The sequence below is a fragment of the Salmo salar genome, chromosome 01 (genome assembly GCF_965601325.2).
Source record: "Salmo salar chromosome 01, fSalSal1, whole genome shotgun sequence".
NCBI classification, from domain to species: Eukaryota; Metazoa; Chordata; class Actinopteri; order Salmoniformes; family Salmonidae; genus Salmo; species Salmo salar.
This window is the reverse complement of record NC_138291.1, coordinates 151654679-151675541: the sequence shown is the minus strand read 5'-3', so window position 1 is coordinate 151675541 and position 20863 is coordinate 151654679. Positions and strand designations below refer to the sequence as shown.

At 47.2% G+C, this 20863-nt stretch overlaps 1 protein-coding gene across 2 annotated transcripts in view; it reads left to right on the top strand.

Annotated features, from left to right (window-relative positions):
• The window catches only part of LOC106565903 (pappalysin-1), a 126289-nt gene that overhangs the window by 70737 nt on the left and 34689 nt on the right, over positions 1–20863 (top strand). For both annotated transcript variants that reach the window (XM_045691089.2, XM_045691078.2), the window contains exon 14: positions 11184–11352. In XM_045691089.2, coding sequence (XP_045547045.1) covers positions 11184–11352 — 169 coding nt within the window. The remainder of the gene's footprint in view (positions 1–11183; positions 11353–20863) is intronic.

The following is a 20863-nucleotide window of genomic DNA, read 5'->3' as shown; positions in this document are numbered from 1 at the left end:
GCTTTGCTTTATCTTGGCCAGGTCACAGTTGTAAATGAGAACTTGTTCTCAACTTGCCTACCTGGTTAAATAAAGGTTAAATAAATAAATTGACAGTCACTCACTTAGCCCAGGTCAGCTATATTTTTTAGACTGGTAAGTTAGTCTAGCCAGCTATCTAAACTTGTAGTAATCACGGTCAAATTACTGACACTGCGGGCCCTCATGATGAATTCAGATTTTTTTGTGGCCCCCACCCCATCAAAGTTGTCCATCCCTGCTATAGAAGATTTAAGTACTAAGTTCTGATGTAGTAGATTTACTTAGCAAGCGTTCTGGATGCTCTGTAGGCTATGCACGCTCCAAAACCAACTAGCATGCCAGACCTGGAGCTCATTTCATTGTCATAAGAAAGAAATCCTCCCTTGTCCATACAAGTTTGAATCAATAGTTTATTAACACCATTGTAATAGATTACATGCAAGAAACAAAATCAGTCAACTATATCTCTCTTGCAAAACACATTTTGATCTCAATGAGACAAAACCTGGGATGAATAAAGGGTCAAACCACTCTAAAAATGCACTGGTGCACTTTTCGTGCCCTTCGGTTGCGCTAAAGCTGGTCTGCATCCCAAATTGCACACTATTCCCTACATAGTGCACTATGGGCCCAGGTCAAATGTAGTGCACTATATAGGGAATAGGGTTGCATCTGGGACGCAGTCCTGGATTTTACTGTTCCAGTAGCAGAGCTTTGGTGGGAGGCTGGCGGTGGGAGTTTCCATGCCGACCCAGAGGAACAACGCATTCATTATTAATTAGTAATTGCCTACTATTACGGCTCCTTGTATTGACATATTTGGGGTTTGTTGTGCTCAGCGGCAGCCGTATCCAAAGTGTAAATATGATCTATTTGGCGGCTCCCTGCTTCAACAGCTCCCGCCTGAGCCTCTAGAAGGGATTTAGTGCAGGGAGTCTTAAGCTAGAGCATTTCTCCTCCTCTTACTCCTCATACTCCCTTACCTTAATTTGTCCTCCTCCTCATCCTATTCCCTATCCTCCTCTCTTCTCCTCCCTCTCCATCCTTTTCCCTTCATTCCTCTCCTTCTATCTCTCTTCGCTCCCTGCCTTCTCCCTCTTCTCTTCTGCTTCCTCTTCCCTTTCCTCTTCAACCTCTTTCACCTCTTCTCATCCATGTTCTCTTCTACCCTCTTCTCTTACTCCCGCTACTTATCCCCCTCTCTTTGCTCTCTTCCCCCCTTTCCTCCTCTCTCTCTCAAGCCAAACTGCCGATAATAATAATTCTACCTCAACAAAACACAAAGTCCCTTATTCCCTAAGTTGTTAACAACACGAGCTATTAACGTGTCCCGGTTTTATGTTCCTTCGCTCTCTTCCTTCCCTTCGTCATCCCTTCTTTCAAATGTGAAGATTTGAGGGGTAATGGCAGATTGTTGGACTGTAAGTGTGGAGGCTCTAGAGTCTTTCTCTACATTTGTCCTCGTTTCCAGTGAAGGCTTAGTTTTTGAGTGATGGGACACTCGTCATAGCCCCTTCTAGTAGTCTTCAGACTATTGATCATTTTTCAAGTGTTTAAAAAATGATCCAGGAGACGGAGCTGAAACCACACCTATAACTTAATGCATACCTTATGGTTCATGTAAAGTAAAGTGGCATGAAAACAACTCAGTGTTAAGCTGTCTATAAATCCTGTTTCTTTCCACCTACTTAGCTAAGGATCCTAAAATGTAAACACTGTAGCTCAAGCAGGGAGTTTGGTTTTGTTGTGAGTGTCGGTTTGTGTTTGCTCTGCCTTCTCGCTATACGTTTAGAGGTTCATGTTAGGCTTTCGGAGTTTGTTGTTGAGGTGGAAGGAGGGAGAAAGAGGGGAAGAGAGAGGGAGAAAAGCACTACATTTACATTTTAGCAGATGTTCTTATCCAGGGAGACTTACAGGAGCAATAAGGGTTAAGTGCCTTGCTCAAGGGCACATCAGCAGTGTGGTTGTGTGTGTGTGTTGAGACAGTGTGGCTGTGTGTTTGTTGAGACAGTGTGGTTGTGTTGAGACAGTGTGGTTGTGATGAGACAGTATGGTTGTGGTTCTTTGTGTGTTGAAACAGTGTGGTTATGTTGAGGCAGTGTGGTTGTGGTCCTGTTGAGACAGTGTGGTTGTGGTTGTGTTGAGACAGTGTGGTTGTGTTGAGACAGTGTGGTTGTGGTTGTGTTGAGACAGTGTGGTTGTGTTGAGACAGTGTGGTTGTGTGTGAGTTGAGACAGTGTGGTTGTGTTTAGACAGAGTGGTTGTGGTTGTGTTTAGACAGTGTGGTTGTGTTGAGACAGTGTGGTTGTGTTGAGACAGAGTGGTTGTGTGTTGAGACAGTGTGGTTGTGTTGAGACAGTGTGGTTGTGATTGTGTGTTTGTTGAGACAGTGTGGTTGTGTTTGTGTTGAGACAGTGTGGTTGTGTTTGTGTTGAGACAGTGTGGTTGTGGATGTGTTGAGACAGTGTGGTTGTGGATGTGTTGAGACAGTGTGGTTGTGTGTGTGTTGAGACAGTGTGGTTGTGGTTGTGTTGAGACAGTGTGGTTGTGGTTGTGTTGAGACAGTGTGGTTGTGTTTGTGTTGAGACCTTGTGGTTGTGTTTGTGTTGAGACAGTGTGGTTGTGGTTGTGTTGAGACTGTAGTTGTGTGTCTGTTGAGACAGTGTGGTTGTGTGTCTGTTGAGACAGTGTGGTTGTGTTGAGACAGTGTGGTTGTTTTGAGACAGTGTGGTTGTGGTTGTGTTGAGACTGTAGTTGTGTGTCTGTTGAGACAGTGTGGTTGTGTGTGTTGAGACAGCGTGGTTGTGGTTGTGTGTGTGTTGAGACAGTGTGGTTGTGTGTGTGTTGAGACAGCGTGGTTGTGGTTGTGTGTGTGTTGAGACAGTGTGGTTGTGTGTGAGTTGAGACAGTGTGATTGTGTTTAGACAGAGTGGTTGTGGTTGTGTTGAGACAGTGTGGTTGTGTTGAGACAGTGTGGTTGTGTTGAGACAGTGTGGTTGTGTTGAGACAGTGTGGTTGTGTTGAGACAGTGTGGTTGTGGTTGTGTTGAGACAGTGTGGTTGTGGTTGTGTTGAGACAGTGTGGTTGTGTTGAGACAGTGTGGTTGTGTTGAGACTAGAGGTCGACCGATTATGTTTTGTTTTTTTTGCGCCGATACCGATACCAATTGTTGGAGGACCAAAAAACCTGATACCGATTAATCCGCCGATTTTTATGGATATATTTGTAATAATGACAATTACAACAATACTGAATTAACACTTATTTTAACTTAATATAATACATCAATAAAATCAATTTAGTGTCAAATAAATAATGAAACATATTCAATTTGGTTTAAATAATGCTAGAGAGAGAGGTTCCAGTCATGTAGCACAGTACAGTTTAATCATACGTCCTCAGCTGTGCTTTTTTTCTAATGTCCTCTCGCCTCTGCGTCCCAAATGGCACCCTATTCCCTACATAGAACAGTACTGGTCAACAGTAGTGTGCTGTATAGGGAATACAGCAGGCAAACTGTTGTTGAAGACAGCCTTGAGGGTCCCGGCATTCCTAGAACATTGAAGTTCTCTGACTGCTACCAACGTAGCGCTTGGCCAGACTCTCTCATTGTAGTCTGCTCACAATATCCCACTTCTCCTAATTCATTAACCACACTCCCACGTGTATGTGTGTGTGTGTGTGTGTGTGTGTGTGTGTGTGTGTGTGTGTGTGTGTGTGTGTGTGTGTGTGTGTGTGTGGTGTGTGTGTGTGTGTGTGTGTGTGTGTGTGTGTGTGTGTGTGTGTGTGTGTGTGTGTGTGCAATCACAGAGACACACACAATCTGGACGCACAGACTGAAAAGCATGCCTACTACTTCTCTCTGACCATATGTGAAACATTTCTAGATTGATTAATTCATCTTTTTTTCCCACAATGTGTGTGTTTGTGTCTTGTGGGCTTTCAAATACTGATACACAGCTACAAGGAATGTATCTATCTAGCCTACCCAGGGCTACAGTACACCTTGTTGATAACCAGTAGCTACTCCACCAAACCTCAACCCAGTCTGAGCGGAGCAGCTAGCCCCAGAGAATCTTACAGCAGCCCTATACTGTAGTGTGCTGACTCAAGACATTCACTCATCCATTTGTGTTGCTGGTTCTGGTAGCTTAAATCTGTTTAACAAAGTGTATCTCATGGAAAGAGGAGATATAGCACATTCTATAGATAGCTGTGTGTTCTCCAATGTATAATGAAGACATACTGTACTGGATGACGTCAGGGATGATGTTCTGTGGGCATTGATTCATTGGCTGCGTCCCAAATGGCACCCTAATCCCTATATAGAGCACTACCTTGGACTAGAGCCCTATGGCTACCCTTTGGGCCCTGGTCAAATATAGTGCACTATATAGGGAATAGGGTGCCAATTGGGACGCTACCGTGGTTCCACTTCTAGGGCAGCCAGGTGAATGCCGTATGGCAGTGTGTGTTTTGAGGCAGTGTGGTTGTGGTTGTTGAGACAGTGTGGTTGTGTGTGTTGAGACAGTGTGGTTGTGTGTGTGTTGAGAAATTGTGGTTGTGTGTGTGTTGAGAAGGGGTGGTTGTGTTGAGACAGTGTGGTTGTGTGTGTGTTGAGACTGTGTGGTTGTGGTTGTGTTGAGACACTGTGGTTGTGTGGTTGTGTTGAGACAGTGTGGTTGTGTGTGTGTTGAGACAGTGTGTGTGTGTGTGTGTGTGTGTGTGTGTGTGTGTGTGTGTGTGTGGTGTGTGTGTGTGTGTGTGTGTTGAGATAGTGTGTGTGTGTGTGTGTTGAGATAGTGTGTGTGTGTGTGTTGAGACTGGGGTTGTGTGTGTGTGTTGAGACAGTGTGGTTGTGGTTGTGTTGAGACAGTGTGGTTGTGTGTGTGTTGACAGTGTGTGTGTGTGTGTGTGTGTGTTGAAACTGTGGTTGTGTGTGTGTTGACACTGGGGTTGTGTGTGTGTGTGTTGAGACAGTGTGGTTGTGGTTGTGTTGAGACAGTGTTGTTGTGTGTGTGTTGAGACAGTGTAGTTGTGTTGAGACTGTGGTTGTGGTTGTGTTGAGACAGTGTGGTTGTGTGTGTGTTGAGACAGTGTGTGTGTGTGTGTTGAAACTGTGGTTGTGTGTGTGTTGACACTGGGGTTGTGTGTGTGTGTTGAGACAGTGTGGTTGTGGTTGTGTTGAGACAGTGTTGTTGTGTGTGTGTTGAGACAGTGTAGTTGTGTTGAGACAGTGTAGTTGTGTTGAGACTGTGGTTGTGTGTGTGTTGACACCGGGGTTGGGTGTGTGTTGACACTGCGGTTGTGTGTGTGTTGAGACTGTGTGGTTGTGGTTGTGTTGAGACAGTGTGGTTGTGTGTGTGTTTAGACAGTGTAGTTGTGTTGAGACTGTGGTTGTGTGTGTGTTGACACCAGGGTTGGGTGTGTGTTGACACTGGGGTTGTGTGTGTGTTGAGACTGTGTGGTTGTGGTTGTGTTGAGACAGTGTGGTTGTGTGTGTGTTGAGACAGTGTAGTTGTGTTGAGACAGTGTGGTTGTGTGTTGAGACAGTGTGGTTGTGTGTTGAGACAGTGTGGTTGTGTGTGTGTGTTGAGACAGTGTGGCTGTGTGTGTGTTGACACAGTGTGGTTGTGGTTCTGTTGAGACAGTGTGGTTGTGGTTTTGTGTTGATACTGTGTGGTTGTGTTTAGACAGTGTGGTTGTGTTGAGACAGTGTGGTTGTGGTTGTGTTGAGACAGTGTGGTTGTGTTGAGACAGTGTTGTTGTGGTTGTGTTTTGAGACAGTGTGGTTGTGTTGAGACAGTGTGGTTGTGTTGAGACAGTGTGGTTGTGGTTGTGTTGAGACTGTGGTTGTGTTGAGACAGTGTGGTTGTGGTTGTGTTGAGACAGTGTGGTTGTGTTGAGACAGTGTGGTTGTGGTTGTGTGTTTGTTGAGGCAGTGTGGTTGTGGTTGTGTTGAGACAGTGTGGTTGTGTTGAGACAGTGTGGTTGTGGTTGTGTTGAGACAGTGTGGTTGTGTTGAGACAATGTGGTTGTGGTTGTGTTGAGACAGTGTGGTAGTGTGTGTGTGTTGAGACAGTGTGGTTGTGTTTAGACAGAGTGGTTGTGTTGAGACAGTGTGGTTGTGTTGAGACAGTGTGGTTGTGGTTGTGTTGAGACAGTGTGGTTGTGTTGAGACAATGTGGTTGTGGTTGTGTTGAGACAGTGTGGTAGTGTGTGTGTGTTGAGACAGTGTGGTTGTGTTTAGACAGAGTGGTTGTGTTGAGACAGTGTGGTTGTTTTGAGACAGTGTGGTTGTGGTTGTGTTGAGACTGTAGTTGTGTGTCTGTTGAGACAGTGTGGTTGTGTGTGTGTTGAGACAGTGTGGTTGTGAGTGTGTTGAGAGTGTGGTTGTGTGTAAGTTGAGATAGTGTGGTTGTGTTTAGACAGAGTGCTTGTGGTTGTGTTGAGACAGTGTGGTTGTGTTGAGACTGTGGTTGTGTGTGTGTTTAGACAGTGTGGTTGTATGTGGGTTGAGACAGTGTGGTTGTTGTTCTGTGTGTGTTGAGACAGTTTGGCAGTGTGGTTGTGGTTGTGTTGAGACAGTGTGGATATGTTGAGACAGTGTGGTTCTGTTGAGACTAGAGGTCGACCGATTATGATTTTTCAGCACCGATACCGGTACCGATTATTGGATGGCCAAAACAAGCCGATACTGATTCATCGGCCGATCTTTATGTATATATTTGTAATAATGACAATTACAACAATACTGAATGAACACTTATTTTAACTTAATATAATACATCAATAAAATCAATTTAGTCTCAAATAAATAATAAAACATACCCAATTTGGTTTAAATAATGCAAAAACAAAGTGTTGGAGAAGAAAGTAAAAGTGCAATATGTGCCATGTAAAAAAGCTAACGTTTAAGTTCCTTGCTCAGAACATATGAAATCTGGTGGTTCCTTTTAACATGAGTCTTCCATATTCCCGGGTAAGAAGTTTTAGGTTTGTCACGCCCTGACTATAGAGAGCCCTTGGTTCTCTTTGGTGTTTAGGTCAGAGCGTGACTAGGGGGGTGTTCTAGTCATTCTATTTATATGTTGGTGAGTTGTATGGCTCCCAATTAGAGGCATCTGGTAATCGTTGCCTCTTAATTGGGGATCATATTTAGGAAGCCCTTTCTCCCACCTGCTTTGTGGGATATTGTTTCAGTTAGTGCCTATGTGCGCACTGTACTTCACGTTGGTTGGATGTTTTGTTGTTTTTGTTGTTTCACTGTGAATTAAAATTATGTGGAACTCAACTCACACTGCGCCTTGGTCCACTCTGTACGGCGATCGTGACAGAATATCCCACCTCACAAGGACCAAGCAGCGTGTGACGGAGGTAAAGGAGTTTTGGACCTGGGAAGAAATCATGGGAGGACACGAGACCCTTCCTTGGCGGGAGTTGCAGAGGACTCAGGAAGGACAGCGCCGACGCCGGGGCCCGCGGCCACAGAAACCCCAAGTTTTTTTGGGTGGGGGGCACGAAGGGTGGTCGGCCGAGCCAAGGAGAGAGCCAGAGCCCGCTTGGGAGTCGATGGAGCAGTGTGAGGAGGGATATCGGAGAATGATGTTGGCTAGGAGTATGCTGCAGCGCAGGCGTTTTGAGGAGTGTGTTATCAGCCCGGTACGTCCTGTGCCGGCTCCCCGCACTTGTCCTGAAGAGCCAGTGACCGTCAGGGAGGCGATGGAGAAGTTGGGAGAGAGAGAGAGGAGAGAGATGTTGTGCAGGTGTGTTCTGCACAACATTCGACCTGAAGAGCCTGTCAGCAGTCTGGTGAGTCCTGTGCCAGCTCCCCACACTCATCCTGAAGTGCGTGTCACCAGTCCGGTGCCACCTGTGCCGGCTCCACGCACCAGGCCTCCAGTGCCGGCTTCCCGCCCCCTCCCTGAAGTGTGTGTCACCAGTCCGGTGCCACCTGTGCCGGCTCCACGCACCAGGCCTCCAGTGCACCTCCCCAGTCCGGTAAGTCCTGTGCCAGCTCCCTGCACTCGCCCTGAAGTGCGTGTCACAAGTCCGGTGCCACCTGTGCCGGCTCCACGCACCAGGCCTCTAGTGCGCCTCCCCAGTCCGGTACGTCCTGTGCCGACTCCACGTATTCGACCTGAGGAGCGTGTCATCAGTCCGGTGCAACCTGTGCCGATGCCCAGTCCAGGCACGGTGTCCAGTCCCTCTCCCTGGCAGGAGCCTTCCTCTGCGCCGGTGCCCAGTCCAGGCACGGCGTCCAGGCACGGCGTCCAGGCACGGCCTCCAGGCACGGCGTCCAGGCACGGTGTCCAGTACCGCTCCATGGCAGGAGCCCTCCTCTGCACCGGTGCCCAGTCCAGGCACGGCGTCCAGTCCCGCTCCAAGGCCGGAGCCTTCCTCTGCGCCGGTGCCCAGTCCAGGCACGGTGTCCAGTCCCACTCCATGGTTGGAGCCTTCCTCTGCGCCGATGTCCAGTCCAGGCACGGTGTCCTGTCTAGCTCCAAGGCCAGAGCCTTCCTCTGCGCCGGTGCCCAGTCCAGGCACGGCGTCCAACCCAGCTCCATGGCCGGAGCCCTCCTCTGTGCTGGTGCCCAGTCCAGGCACGGCATCTAGTCCCGCTCCATGGCCGCAGCCTTCCTCTGCACCGGTGCCCAGTCTAGGCACGGCGGCCAACCCGGCTCCATGGCTGGAGCCCTCCTCTGCGCCGGTGCCCAGTCCAGGCACGGCATCCAGTACCGCTCCAAGGCCGGAGCCTTCCTCTACGCCGATGCCCAGTCCAGGCACGGTGTTCAGCCCGGCACCATGGCCAGATCCGGGGTCTGGGCAGGGGCTACGACCCGCACCGGAGCCGCCGCCGACATTAGTCACCCCCCCACCCTCCCCATCTGGTTTCAGCTTTTGCGGCCGGAGTCTGCACCTTTGGGGGGGCGTACTGTCACTCCCTGACCATAGAGAGCTGCGCCTTGGTCCGCTCTGTACGACGATCGTGACAAGGTTATAGTTATTATAGGACTATTTCTCTCTATACCATTGGATTTCCTATACCTTTGAATATTGGATGTTCTAATAGGTACTTTAGTATTGCGAGCCTAATCTCGGGAGTTGATAGGCTTGAAGTCATAAACAGCGCAATGCTTGAAGCACAGTGAAGAGCTGCTGGCAAATGCAGGAAAGTGGTTTGAATTAATGCTTACGGGCCTGCTGCTGCCTACCACCGCTCAGTCAGACTGCTCTATCAAATCATAGACTTAATTATAATATCATAAACACACAGAAATACAAGCCTTAAGTCATTAATATGGTCAAATCCGGAAACTATCATTTCGAAAACAAAACATTTATTTTTTCAGTGAAATACGGAACCGTTCCGTATTTTATCTAACGGGTGGCATCCCTAAGTCTAAATATTGCTCTTACATTGCACAACCTTCAATGTTATGTCATAATTATGTATAATTCTGGCAAATTAATTACGGCCTTTGTTAGGAAGAAATGGTCTTCACACAGTTCGCAACGAGCCAGGCGGCCAAAACGGCTGCATATACCCTGACTCTGCTTGCACTGAATGCAAGAGAAGTGACACAATTTCCCTAGTTAAAAGAAATTCATGTTAGCAGGCAATATTAACTAAATATGCAGGTTTAAAAATATATACTTGTGTATTGATTTTAAGAAAGGCATTGATGTTTATGGTTAGGTACACAATGGTGCAATGACGGTGCTTTTTTCGCGAATGCGCTTGTTAAATCACCCGTTTGGCGAAGTAGGCTGTGATTCAATGATAAATTAACAGGCACCGCATCGATTATATGCAACGCAGGACAAGCTAGTTAACCTAGTAATATCATCAACCACTAGTGACCACTAGTGATTAGTTAAGATAGATAGTTTTTTATAAGATAGGTTTAATGCTAGCTAGCACCTTACCTTTGCTCCTTGCTGCACTCGCATAACAGGTAGTCAGCCTGCCACGCAGTCTCCTCGTGGAATGCAATGTAATCGGCCATAATCGGTGTCCAAAAATGCCGATTACCGATTGTTACGAAAACTTGAAATCGGCCCTAATTAATCTGCCATTCCGATTAATCGGTTGACCTCTAGTTGATACAGTGTGGTTGTGTGTGTGTTGAGACAGTGTGGTTGTGTGTTGAGACAGTGTGGTTGTGGTTGTGTTGAGACAGTGTGGCTGTGGTTGTGTTGAGACAGTGTGGCTGTGGTTGTGTTGAGACAGTGTGGTTGTGTGTTGAGACAGTGTGGTTGTGGTTGTGTGTTTGTTGAGACAGTGTGGTTGTGTTGAGACATTGTGGTTGTGGTTGTGTGTTTGTTGAGACAGTGTGGTTGTGTGTGTGTTGAGACAGTGTGGTTGTGTGTTGAGACAGTGTGGTTGTGGTTGTGTTGAGACAGTGTGGCTGTGGTTGTGTTGAGACAGTGTGGTTGTGTGTTGAGACATTGTGGTTGTTGTTGTGTCTCAACAAACACACAACCACAACCACACTGTCTCAACACAACCACACTGTCTCAACACACACACAACAACAACCACAATGTCTCAACACACAACCACACTGTCTCAACACAACCACAGCCACACTGTCTCAACACAACCACAGCCACACTGTCTCAACACAACCACAGCCACACTGTCTCAACACAACCACAACCACACTGTCTCAACACACAACCAGACAGTGTGGTTGTGTTGAGACAGTGTGGTTGTGGTTGTGTGTTTGTTGAGACAGTGTGGTTGTGTGTGTGTTGAGACAGTGTGGTTGTGTGTTGAGACAGTGTGGTTGTGGTTGTGGTTGTGGTTGTGTTGAGACAGTGTGGTTGTGTGTTGAGACAGTGTGGTTGTGGTTGTGGTTGTGTTGAGACAGTGTGGCTGTGGTTGTGTTGAGACAGTGTGGTTGTGAGCGTTTGTACTTTATATTGTACTGTATGGGTGTTCTACCCACTGTGAATTTAAGTTGGCTGTGTCTGGCTGTGGATGTAGCTACACTGTGATCCTGTTTCTTCTTTGTATGTTCTTCCCTGCTCTAGTTGTATCATTTATACTGTACAACATACCTCATATGGGCAGTTTATATTTAGCTACTATGTTTATGATTATACTGGTACTAAATAATTCATCCATGTGTTTGTGTGTACCCCTCCTTCTCTAGTTGTGTCCATTACTCATGTGAGGCCATCGACTGCCAGGAGCCGCTGATCCGCAATGCAGAGCTCAAGTGCAGCAGTCTGGGCTTCTTCAACGGAGCTCGCTGCACCATCACCTGTAACTCTGGCTACGTCCTGCAGGTCCACAGAGACGATGACATCATCAAGACCCAGGTATACACACACACACACACACACACACACACACACACACACACACACACACACACACACACACACACACACACACACACACACACACACACACACACACACACACACACACACACACACTAGCCATATTCTTCACCTGCAACAGCAGCTTGGCAGTGTAAACCCACTGGGAGGATGACATCATGTCAAGCCCAGGTAGCTAGCTAGACACCTCCTCCTTCCTTCCTTCTCCCTGCTTTATGCACACACACACACACACACACACACACACACACACACACACACACACACACACACACACACACACACACACACGATGGACAAAGGCACATGCACGTTCACGTGTATACACACACACACACACACATACGCGCATACTCGCACACAGACACACACACACACTATATATGTTTAGTCTTTCTGCGCTGCACCATCACCTGCAACAATGGCTATGTGTTTCTGCTCCACTGGGACGATGATATCACCAGGTACTCTCTGCTCACTGCGGCCCCCTTCCTCCATCCCTCCCTCCCTCCCTCTCCGCCTGCCTGCCTGCCTCCCTCCCTCCCTCCTTCACTCCCCCCCCCCTCCCCACTCGCACAGTGAAGTCATGCTCACAGAGCACAGATACCACAACTAGACACAGCACTGTCCAGATACTCCATGTCTTTCTAACGTCTGTATGTGTGTGTATTTAATGGATATGTATGTGGTGTTTGCTGAGATGAATTACACTGCAGCTACTTTTCATTACGACACTGTGTAGCGGGCAAGAAAAAAGTTACCCTATGACATACGTGTTAACATTTCTCACATTACTGGAGAAAGAGCTTTCTGGTTACCAAGACATCTCAGCATCCACTTCATGTAGTATCAACCCCCACACTAGACACTCAACAGATGAGGAGCACAGACATTGGCACACAAAACACTAAAACACAGAAGCATGCAGACACACAAAGCACCCCAAACAATCAGGTTAGTTCACAGGCACACAGTCAACCCATTCACTTCCACAGAGGGCTCTTAGTTAGTTCACAGTCACACAGTAAACCCATTCACTCCCACAGAGGGCTCTTAGTTAGTTCACAGCCACACAGTAAACCCATTCACTCCCACAGAGGGCTCATAGTCAGTTAGTTCACAGTCACAGAGTAAACCCATTCACTCCCACAGAGGGCTCATAGTCAGTTAGTTCACAGCCACACAGTCAACCCATTCACTCCCACAGAGGGCTCTTAGTTAGTTCACAGCCACATAGTCAACCCATTCACTCCCACAGAGGGCTCATAGTCAGTTAGTTCACAGTCAAAGAGTAAACCCATTCACTCCCACAGAGGGCTCATAGTCAGTTAGTTCACAGCCACACAGTCAACCCATTCACTCCCACAGAGGGCTCATAGTCAGTTAGTTCACAGTCACAGAGTAAACCCATTCACTCCCACAGAGGGCTCATAGTCAGTTAGTTCACAGCCACACAGTCAACCCATTCACTCCCACAGAGGGCTCTTAGTTAGTTAGTTCACAGTCACACAGTAAACCCCATTCACTCCCACAGAGGGCTCATAGTCAGTTAGTTCACAGCCACACAGTAAACCCATTCACTCCCACAGAGGGCTCTTAGTTAGTTAGTTCACAGCCACACAGTCAACCCCTTCACTCCCACAGATGGCTCATAGTCAGTTAGTTCACAGTCACACAGTAAACCCATTCACTCCCACAGAGGGCTCATAGTCAGTTAGTTCACAGTCACACAGTAAACCCATTCACTCCCACAGAGGGTTCATAGTCAGTTAGTTCACAGCCACACAGTAAACCCATTCACTCCCACAGAGGGCTCATATTAGTTAGTTCACAGCCACACAGTCAACCCATTCACTCCCACAGAGGGCTCATAGTCAGTTAGTTCACAGCCACACAGTCAACCCATTCACTCCCACAGAGGGCTCATAGTCAGTTAGTTCACAGCCACACAGTCAACCCATTCACTCCCACAGAGGGTTCATAGTCAGTTAGTTCACAGCCACACAGTAAACCCATTCACTCCCACAGAGGGCTCATAGTCAGTTAGTTCACAGTCACACAGTAAACCCATTCACTCCCACGGAGGGCTCATAACAGTTAGTTCACAGCCACACAGTCAACCCATTCACTCCCACAGAGGGCTCATAGTCAGTTAGTTCACAGCCACACAGTAAACCCATTCACTCCCACAGAGGGCTCATAGTCAGTTAGTTCACAGTCACACAGTAAACCCATTCACTCCCACAGAGGGCCTGTAAAGACAACAGCACCAACACGTTATCGGCCTCCCAGGCTCTGTTAACAGACCTGCAAGCTAATCAATTAATGCTCCCTAAAACACACACACACACGGAGACCGAGAGGGAGATGTTTATTTCTTTTCCCTTTTCTACATTAACTATTTGCAGCACTGTATACATACATAATATGACATTTTAAATGTCTGTATTGTTTTACAACTTTTGTGAGTGTAACGTTTGCTGTTAATTATTTGTTTATTTCACTTTTGTTTATTATCTTTTTCACTAGTTTTGGCTATGTAAACATATGTTTCCCATGCCAATAAAACCTCAGAGAGAGAGAGAGAGAGAGAGAGAGAGAGAGAGAGAGAGACACCTTACTAGAATCTGAAGTCAAATGTCTACAAAGAGTGCCTACAGCAGCACCTAGATCTTCTGCGCAGATTCTGTCAGACCTGGGCCCTGACAGTAAATCTCAGTAAGACAAACATAATGGTGTTTCAAAAAAGGTCCAGTTGCCAGGACCACAAATACAAATAACTATCTACATACCTTTGCCCTAGAGCACACAAAAAACAATACATACCTCGGCCTAAACATCAGCACCACAGGTAACTTCCACAAAGCTGTGAATGACCTGAGAGACAAGGCAAGAAGGGCCTTCTATGCGATCAAAAGGAACATAAAATTTGACATACCAATTGGGATCTGGCTAAAAATACTTTAATCAGTTATAGAACCCATTGCCCTTTATGGTTGTGAGGTCTGGGGTCTGCTCACCAACCAAGAATTCACAAAATGGGGCAAACACCAAATTGAGACTCTGCATGCAGAATTCTGCTAAAATATCCTCCGTGTACAATGTAAAACACCAAATAATGCATGCAGAGCAGAATTAGGCTGAAACCCGCTAATGATCAAAATCCAGAAAAGAGCCATTCAATTCTACAACCACCTAAAAGGAAGCAATTCCCAAACCTTCCATAACAAAGCCATCACCTACAGAGAGATGAACCTGAGAAGAGTCCCCTAAGCAAGCTGGTCCTAGGGATTTGTTCACAAACACAAACAGACCCCACAGAGCCCCAGGACAGCAACAGAATTAGACCCAACCAAATCATGAGAAAACAAAAATATGCACTTGACACATGGGAAAGAATTAACAAAAAAACAGAGAAAACGGAATGCTATTTGGCCCTAAACAGAGAGTACACAGTGGCAGAATACCTGACCACTGACTGACCCAAACTTAAGGAAAGCTTTGACTATGTACAGACTCAGTGAACATAGCCTTGCTATTGAGAAAGGCTGCCGTAGGCAGACCTGAGTCTCAAGAGAAGACAGGCTATGTGCACACTGCCCACAAAATGAGGTGGAAACTGAGCTGCACTTCCTAAACTCCTGCCAAATGTATGACCATATTAGAGACACATATTTCCCTCAGATTACACAGATAAACAAAGAATTTGAAAACAAACCCAATTTTGTTAAACTCCCATATCTATTGGGTGAAATACCACATTGTGCCATCACAGCAGCACGATTTGTGACCTGTTGCCACAAGAAAAGGGCAACTAGTGAAGAACAAACACCACTGTAAATACAACCCATATTTATGTTTATTTATTTTCCCTATAGTACTTTTACTATTTGCACATAATATGACATTTGTTATGTCTTTATTATTTTGGAACTTTTGTGAGTGTAATGTTTACTGTGAATTGAGATAGAGAGGGTGGGTGGGAAAGAGACAGAAAGAGAGAGTGGGGGGAAAGAGACAGAGAGAGAGGGTGGGGGGTAAGAGAAGGGGGAAAGAGACTGAGAGAGAAGGTGGGGGGAAGAGACAGAGAGAGAGGGTGGTGGAAAGAGAGAGAGGGTGGGGGAAAGAGACAGAGAGAAGGTGGGGGGAAAGAGACAGAGCGAGAGGGTGGGGGGAAGAGACAGAGAGAGAGGGTGGGGGGGAGAGACAAAGAGAGAGGGTGGGGGAAAGAGACAAAGAGAGAGGGTGGGGGAAAGAGACAAAGAGAGAGGGTGGGGGAAAGAGACAAAGAGAGAGGGTGGGGGGAAGAGACAGAGAGAGAGGGTGGGGGGGAGAGACAAAGAGAGAGGGTGGGGGAAAGAGACAAAGAGAGAGGGTGGGGGAAAGAGACAGAGAGAGACGGTGGGGGGGAAGAGACAGGGATATAGGATGGGGGAAAGAGACAGAGAGAGATGGTGGTGGGGAAAGAGACTGAGAGAGGGTGGGGGGAAGAGACTGAGAGAGAGGGTGGGGGAAAGAGACAGAGAGAGGGTGGGGGGGAAAGAGACAGAGAGAGAGGGTGGGGGGGAAAGAGACAGAGAGAGGGTGGAGGGGAAGAGACATGGAGAGCGGGTGGGGGGAAGAGACAGAGAGAGAGGGTGGTGGGGGAGACAGAGACAGAGAGAGAGGGTGGTGGGGAAGAGACAGAGAGAGGGTGGGGGGGAAAGAGACAGAGAGAGAGGGTGGGGGGAATGAGACAGAGAGAGAGGGTGGGGGGAAAGAGACAGAGAAAGAGGGTGGTGGGGAAGAGACAGAGAGAGAGGGTGGGGGAAAGAGACAGAGAGAGGGTGGGGGGGAAAGAGACAGAGAGAGAGGGTGGGGGGGAAAGAGACAGAGAGAGCGGGTGGGGGGAAGAGACAGAGAGAGAGGGTGGGGGGAAAGAGACAGAGAAAGAGGGTGGTGGGGAAGAGACAGAGAGAGAGGGTGGGGGGAAAGAGACAGAGAGAGAGTGGGGGGAAAGAGACAGAGAGAGAGGGTGGGGGGAGAGACAGAGAGAGAGGGTGGGGGGGAGAGACAGAGAGAGAGGGTGGGGGGAGAGACAGAGAGAGAGGGTGGGGGGGAGAGACAGAGAGAGAGGGTGGGGGGAGAGACAGAGAGAGAGGGTGGGGGGGAGAGACAGAGAGAGAACGTGGGGGAGAAAGAGACAGAGAGAGAGGGTGGGGGGAGAGACAGAGAGAGAGGGTGGGGGGGGGAGACTGAGAGAGAGGGTGGGGGGGGAAGAGACAGAGACCGAAGGTGGGGGGAAAGAGACAGAGAGAGAGGGTGGGGGGAGAGACAGAGAGAGAGTGGGGGGAAAGAGACAGAGAGAGAGGGTGGGGGGAGAGACAGAGAGAGAGGGTGGGGGGGAGAGACTGAGAGAGAGGGTGGGGGGGAAGAGACAGAGACCGAAGGTGGGGGGAAAGAGGAAGAGACAGAAGGTGTGGGGAATGAGACACAGAGAGAGAGCTATATTGTAAGCTCCAAAAAATTGGGAAATTATATTATTTAATACTAATTCAATTGCTCAGATAAATATATTTTGTTTAGTAAGTTTAATTTGTAAAAAAATAAAATGTTACGGTTAGGGTTCAAAATGGATAGGGTTCAAAATGATTGACAGCCCTGTTTTCAGTACCTCACCTTGCGAGGATAACGGAGCTGAGCCTGTTTCTAGAACCCTTCCAGATCCTTGATATCCTTCGTCAGCACTTATGGACTGCCCTCTTCTGAATCCTACCTTTTTGAGAAGAAAATATAACCTGTTAAACAAAACCTATTTCTCCTAGAAATTGTATTAGTATAATATAATTTCCCATTTTTTTTGTATACAATATAACTCAATATTTGAATTATTTATTTAATACAGTCATTAATGCTTGTCTTTATCAAGAGTGTCAATAATTTCAGACCCGACTGTATGTTGTTTCTCTATTAGCATGTCAACACTACATCCATATGCGTATGCACCAACAAGCATGATGCGGCTCATTTCAGTTGAACAGCATGTTGGTGTATGCAAAATGGCCCATTTGGGACACAAGCTGTTCAGGTCTATTACACAACGAAACATGTTACTACCAGCCTACGATTGTGTCTGCATGTGTCAACTCTGACAGATTCACTTCATTACCATCTGACCATCACACTTGTAACGGCATTATGTTTGATTGACAGGTCATAATGTTGATTAATATGTCAACGGTAACGCGCTTCAGGATGAAGGATTGAAGGATCTCCTTGAGAGGGTTAGTGTGGGGGAGAGAGGGGAGAGAGAGAGGGGGGAGAGAGAGGGGAGAGAGAAATAGAAAGAGACAGAACTTCAGCTCACTTCCCTCCCTTTTCGTTACTTGGGGACAGTACAATGAGTTCCTCTCCTCTTCCCCCCCCCCCCCCCCCTCCCCCTGGTCCCTGTAGACTATGAGGTTGAAAAGTGCAGCACAAAGCACAATCCTATCTCCTTTCATTAGCCGATTACATTTTTGCTTCACCGGTGTCAAGGTGGTTCTGGGAACTATCAAGGTGGTTCTGATGCTATCTCCAAAACAATCTGTACCCCCATGTCTATTTGTGTATTTGAGGTTTTATAATGCAATCCGTTTGTGTCCCAGATGTCTCCGGGGAAAGCCTGTGTGTGTGGTGAGGGGGTGGGGGGATTGTACATGTGAGAGAGCGAGAGCGAGCAGCAGACATACTTTAGCCTTTCGTGTGGACACGCTGCAGGTCTCAAGGCGAGTGGTGCTGAAAGGTCCAGATTTTATCTACCCTGGGAAATGTAGCGCTTTAAATTGAGTGAGCCTCAATGTGTTTTATGAGGCGACAAGGTCAGGGTGCTGATGATGATTGACAGCTGAGGGTGTGTTTGTGTGTTAGAAGTTGGGCCAGTAGTGTTTCCTGATCAGGTCACATGGCCAAGGAAAAACTCCTGGACTAACTATTAAGGCAAGATGAACAACAAGACAAATGACCACACTCTCAACTGTTTACCTGAAAGGGCACATTGCTTCCAGGTAGTATACAATAACGTACAACTGTCTGATACTACTACATGTAGATGTTTTGTAGGGAAATGCAGGTGGTGATTAAGATGAGGATCGGTGCAACAAGGAAACATCACTGGAGTATCTGCTTGGAGTGGCTACATAGTCCTGTCAGAGATGCCAGCAGTACAGTTAGTTTTGTGTAGTGTTACAAAATTCCATTAACTTTCCCAAAATGCACAGGTTTTCCAGAAATCCCAGGTGGAATATTCCTGGAATCAGAAGTGAATGGAAGCAGGAATTCTGGAATTGTCCATCCAGGATTTCTGGAAAACCTGCAAACTTTTGGAAAGTTACCTGCATTTTTCAACCCTAGTTCTGTATGATCCTAGCTGAACTCTAAACAGATATGTTATACTGTATGAAGTGTCATCCTGAGTAAGGTTAGGTGGGTTGAGATGAGGAGGGTTGGAGCTGTGTGTCTGTAAGGGGTGCGTACTGGCGGCAGAGAAGTCAGACGCAGGAGAGCAAAAACTGTGTTTCCAACGGAGCATTTTTTTTTTCAATCACAGGAAAACAGAACAATCAATAAATGGGTACAAAACCCGACGCACACCAGACATAACGTGCACAAGCACTTACAATAAACAATACCGGACAAGGACATGGGGGGGAACAGAGGGTTAAATACACAACATGTAATTGATGGAATTGAAACCAGGTGTGTGGGAAGACAAGCCAAAACAAATGGAAAATGAAAGGTGGATCGGTGATGGCTAGAAGACCGGTGACGTCGACCGCCGAACGTCGCCCGAACAAGGAGAGGGACCGACTTCGGAGGAAGTCGTGACAGTACCCCCCCCCTTGACGCGCAGCTCTAGCCGCGAGTCGACACCGGCCTTGGGGACGACCCGGAGGGCGAGGCGCAGGGCGATCCGGACGAAGACGGTGGAACTCCTGCAGCATTAAAGGGTCCAACACGTCCTCGACCGGAACCCAGCACCTTTCCTCCGGACCGTAACCCTCCCACTCCACGAGATACTGAAGGCCCCTCGCCCGACGCCTCGAATCCAGTATGGAGCGAACGGAGTACGCCGGGGCCCCCACGATGTCCAGAGGGGGCGGAGGAACCTCCCGCACCTCAGACTCCTGGAGCGGGCCAGCCACCACCGGTCTGAGGAGAGACACATGGAACGAGGGGTTAATACAGTAATCGGGGGGAAGCTGTAACCTATAACAAACCTCGTTCACTCTCCTCAGGACTTTTTACGGCTAGGGGTTCCGCTAGCGGAACGTTTCGACAACATCTGGGGAAATGGCAGAGCGCAAAATTCAAAAAAATTATTAGAAATATTTAACTTTCATACATTCACAAGAGCAATACACCAAATTAAAGCTTAACTTCTTGTTAATCTAGCCACCATGTCAGATTTCAAAAAGGCTTTACAGCGAAAGCAAACCATGCTATTATCTGAGGACAGCACCCCATCAAACAAACACATGACAATTATAATTCAACCCGCCAGGCGTGACACAAAACTCAGAAATAACGATATAATTCATGCCTTACCTTTGAAGATCTTCTTCTGTTGGCACTCCAATATGTCCCATAAACATCATAAATGGTCCTTTTGTTCGATAAATTCCATCGTTATATCTCCAAAATGTCCATTTATTTGGCACGTTTGAATCAGAAAAACACCGGTTCCAACTCGCGCAACATGACTACAAAATATCTAATAAGTTACCTGTAATCTTGATCCAAACATTTCAAACAACTTTCCTAATACAACTTTAGGTATTTTTCTACGTAAATAATCAATAAAATTTAAGACGGGATAAACTGTGTTCAATACCGGACGAAAACAAAGTGGAGCAAGCTTTCAGGTCGCTCGCCCCAACCACAACAGTACACTAGACTCGTTCTGAACAGCCATACTTCTTCATTACTCAAAATAAAAACATCAACCAATTTCTAAAGACTGTTGACATCCAGTGGAAGCGATAGGAACTGCAAGCAAGTGCCTTAGAAATCTAGATCCACATAGAAAACTTATTGAAAACACTGTCACCTCAAAAATAAAAAATCCTGGATGGTTTGTCCTCAGGGTTTCGCCTGCCAAATAAGTTATGTTATACTCATAGACATAATTTTAACAGTTTTAGAAACTTTGGAGTGTTTCTTCTTTATGCATATCCTAGCTTCTGGGCCTGAGGAGCAGGCAGTTTACTTTGGGCACGCTTTTCATCCAAAATTCCGAATTCTGCCCCCTATCCCCAAAAAGTTAAATGGCCCCACAAACCGTGGACCCAGCTTCCGGCAGGGCAGGCGGAGGGGCAGGTTTCGGGTCGAGAGCCAGACCCGGTCCTCACTGCAGTGGCGGTTTGGCACAGCACGGCCCGCTGAAGGTGAACACGGACAGCTTCCCATGTCTCCTCTGCGCGCCTGAACCAGCCATCCACCGCAGGAGCCTCGGTCTGAATCTGATGCC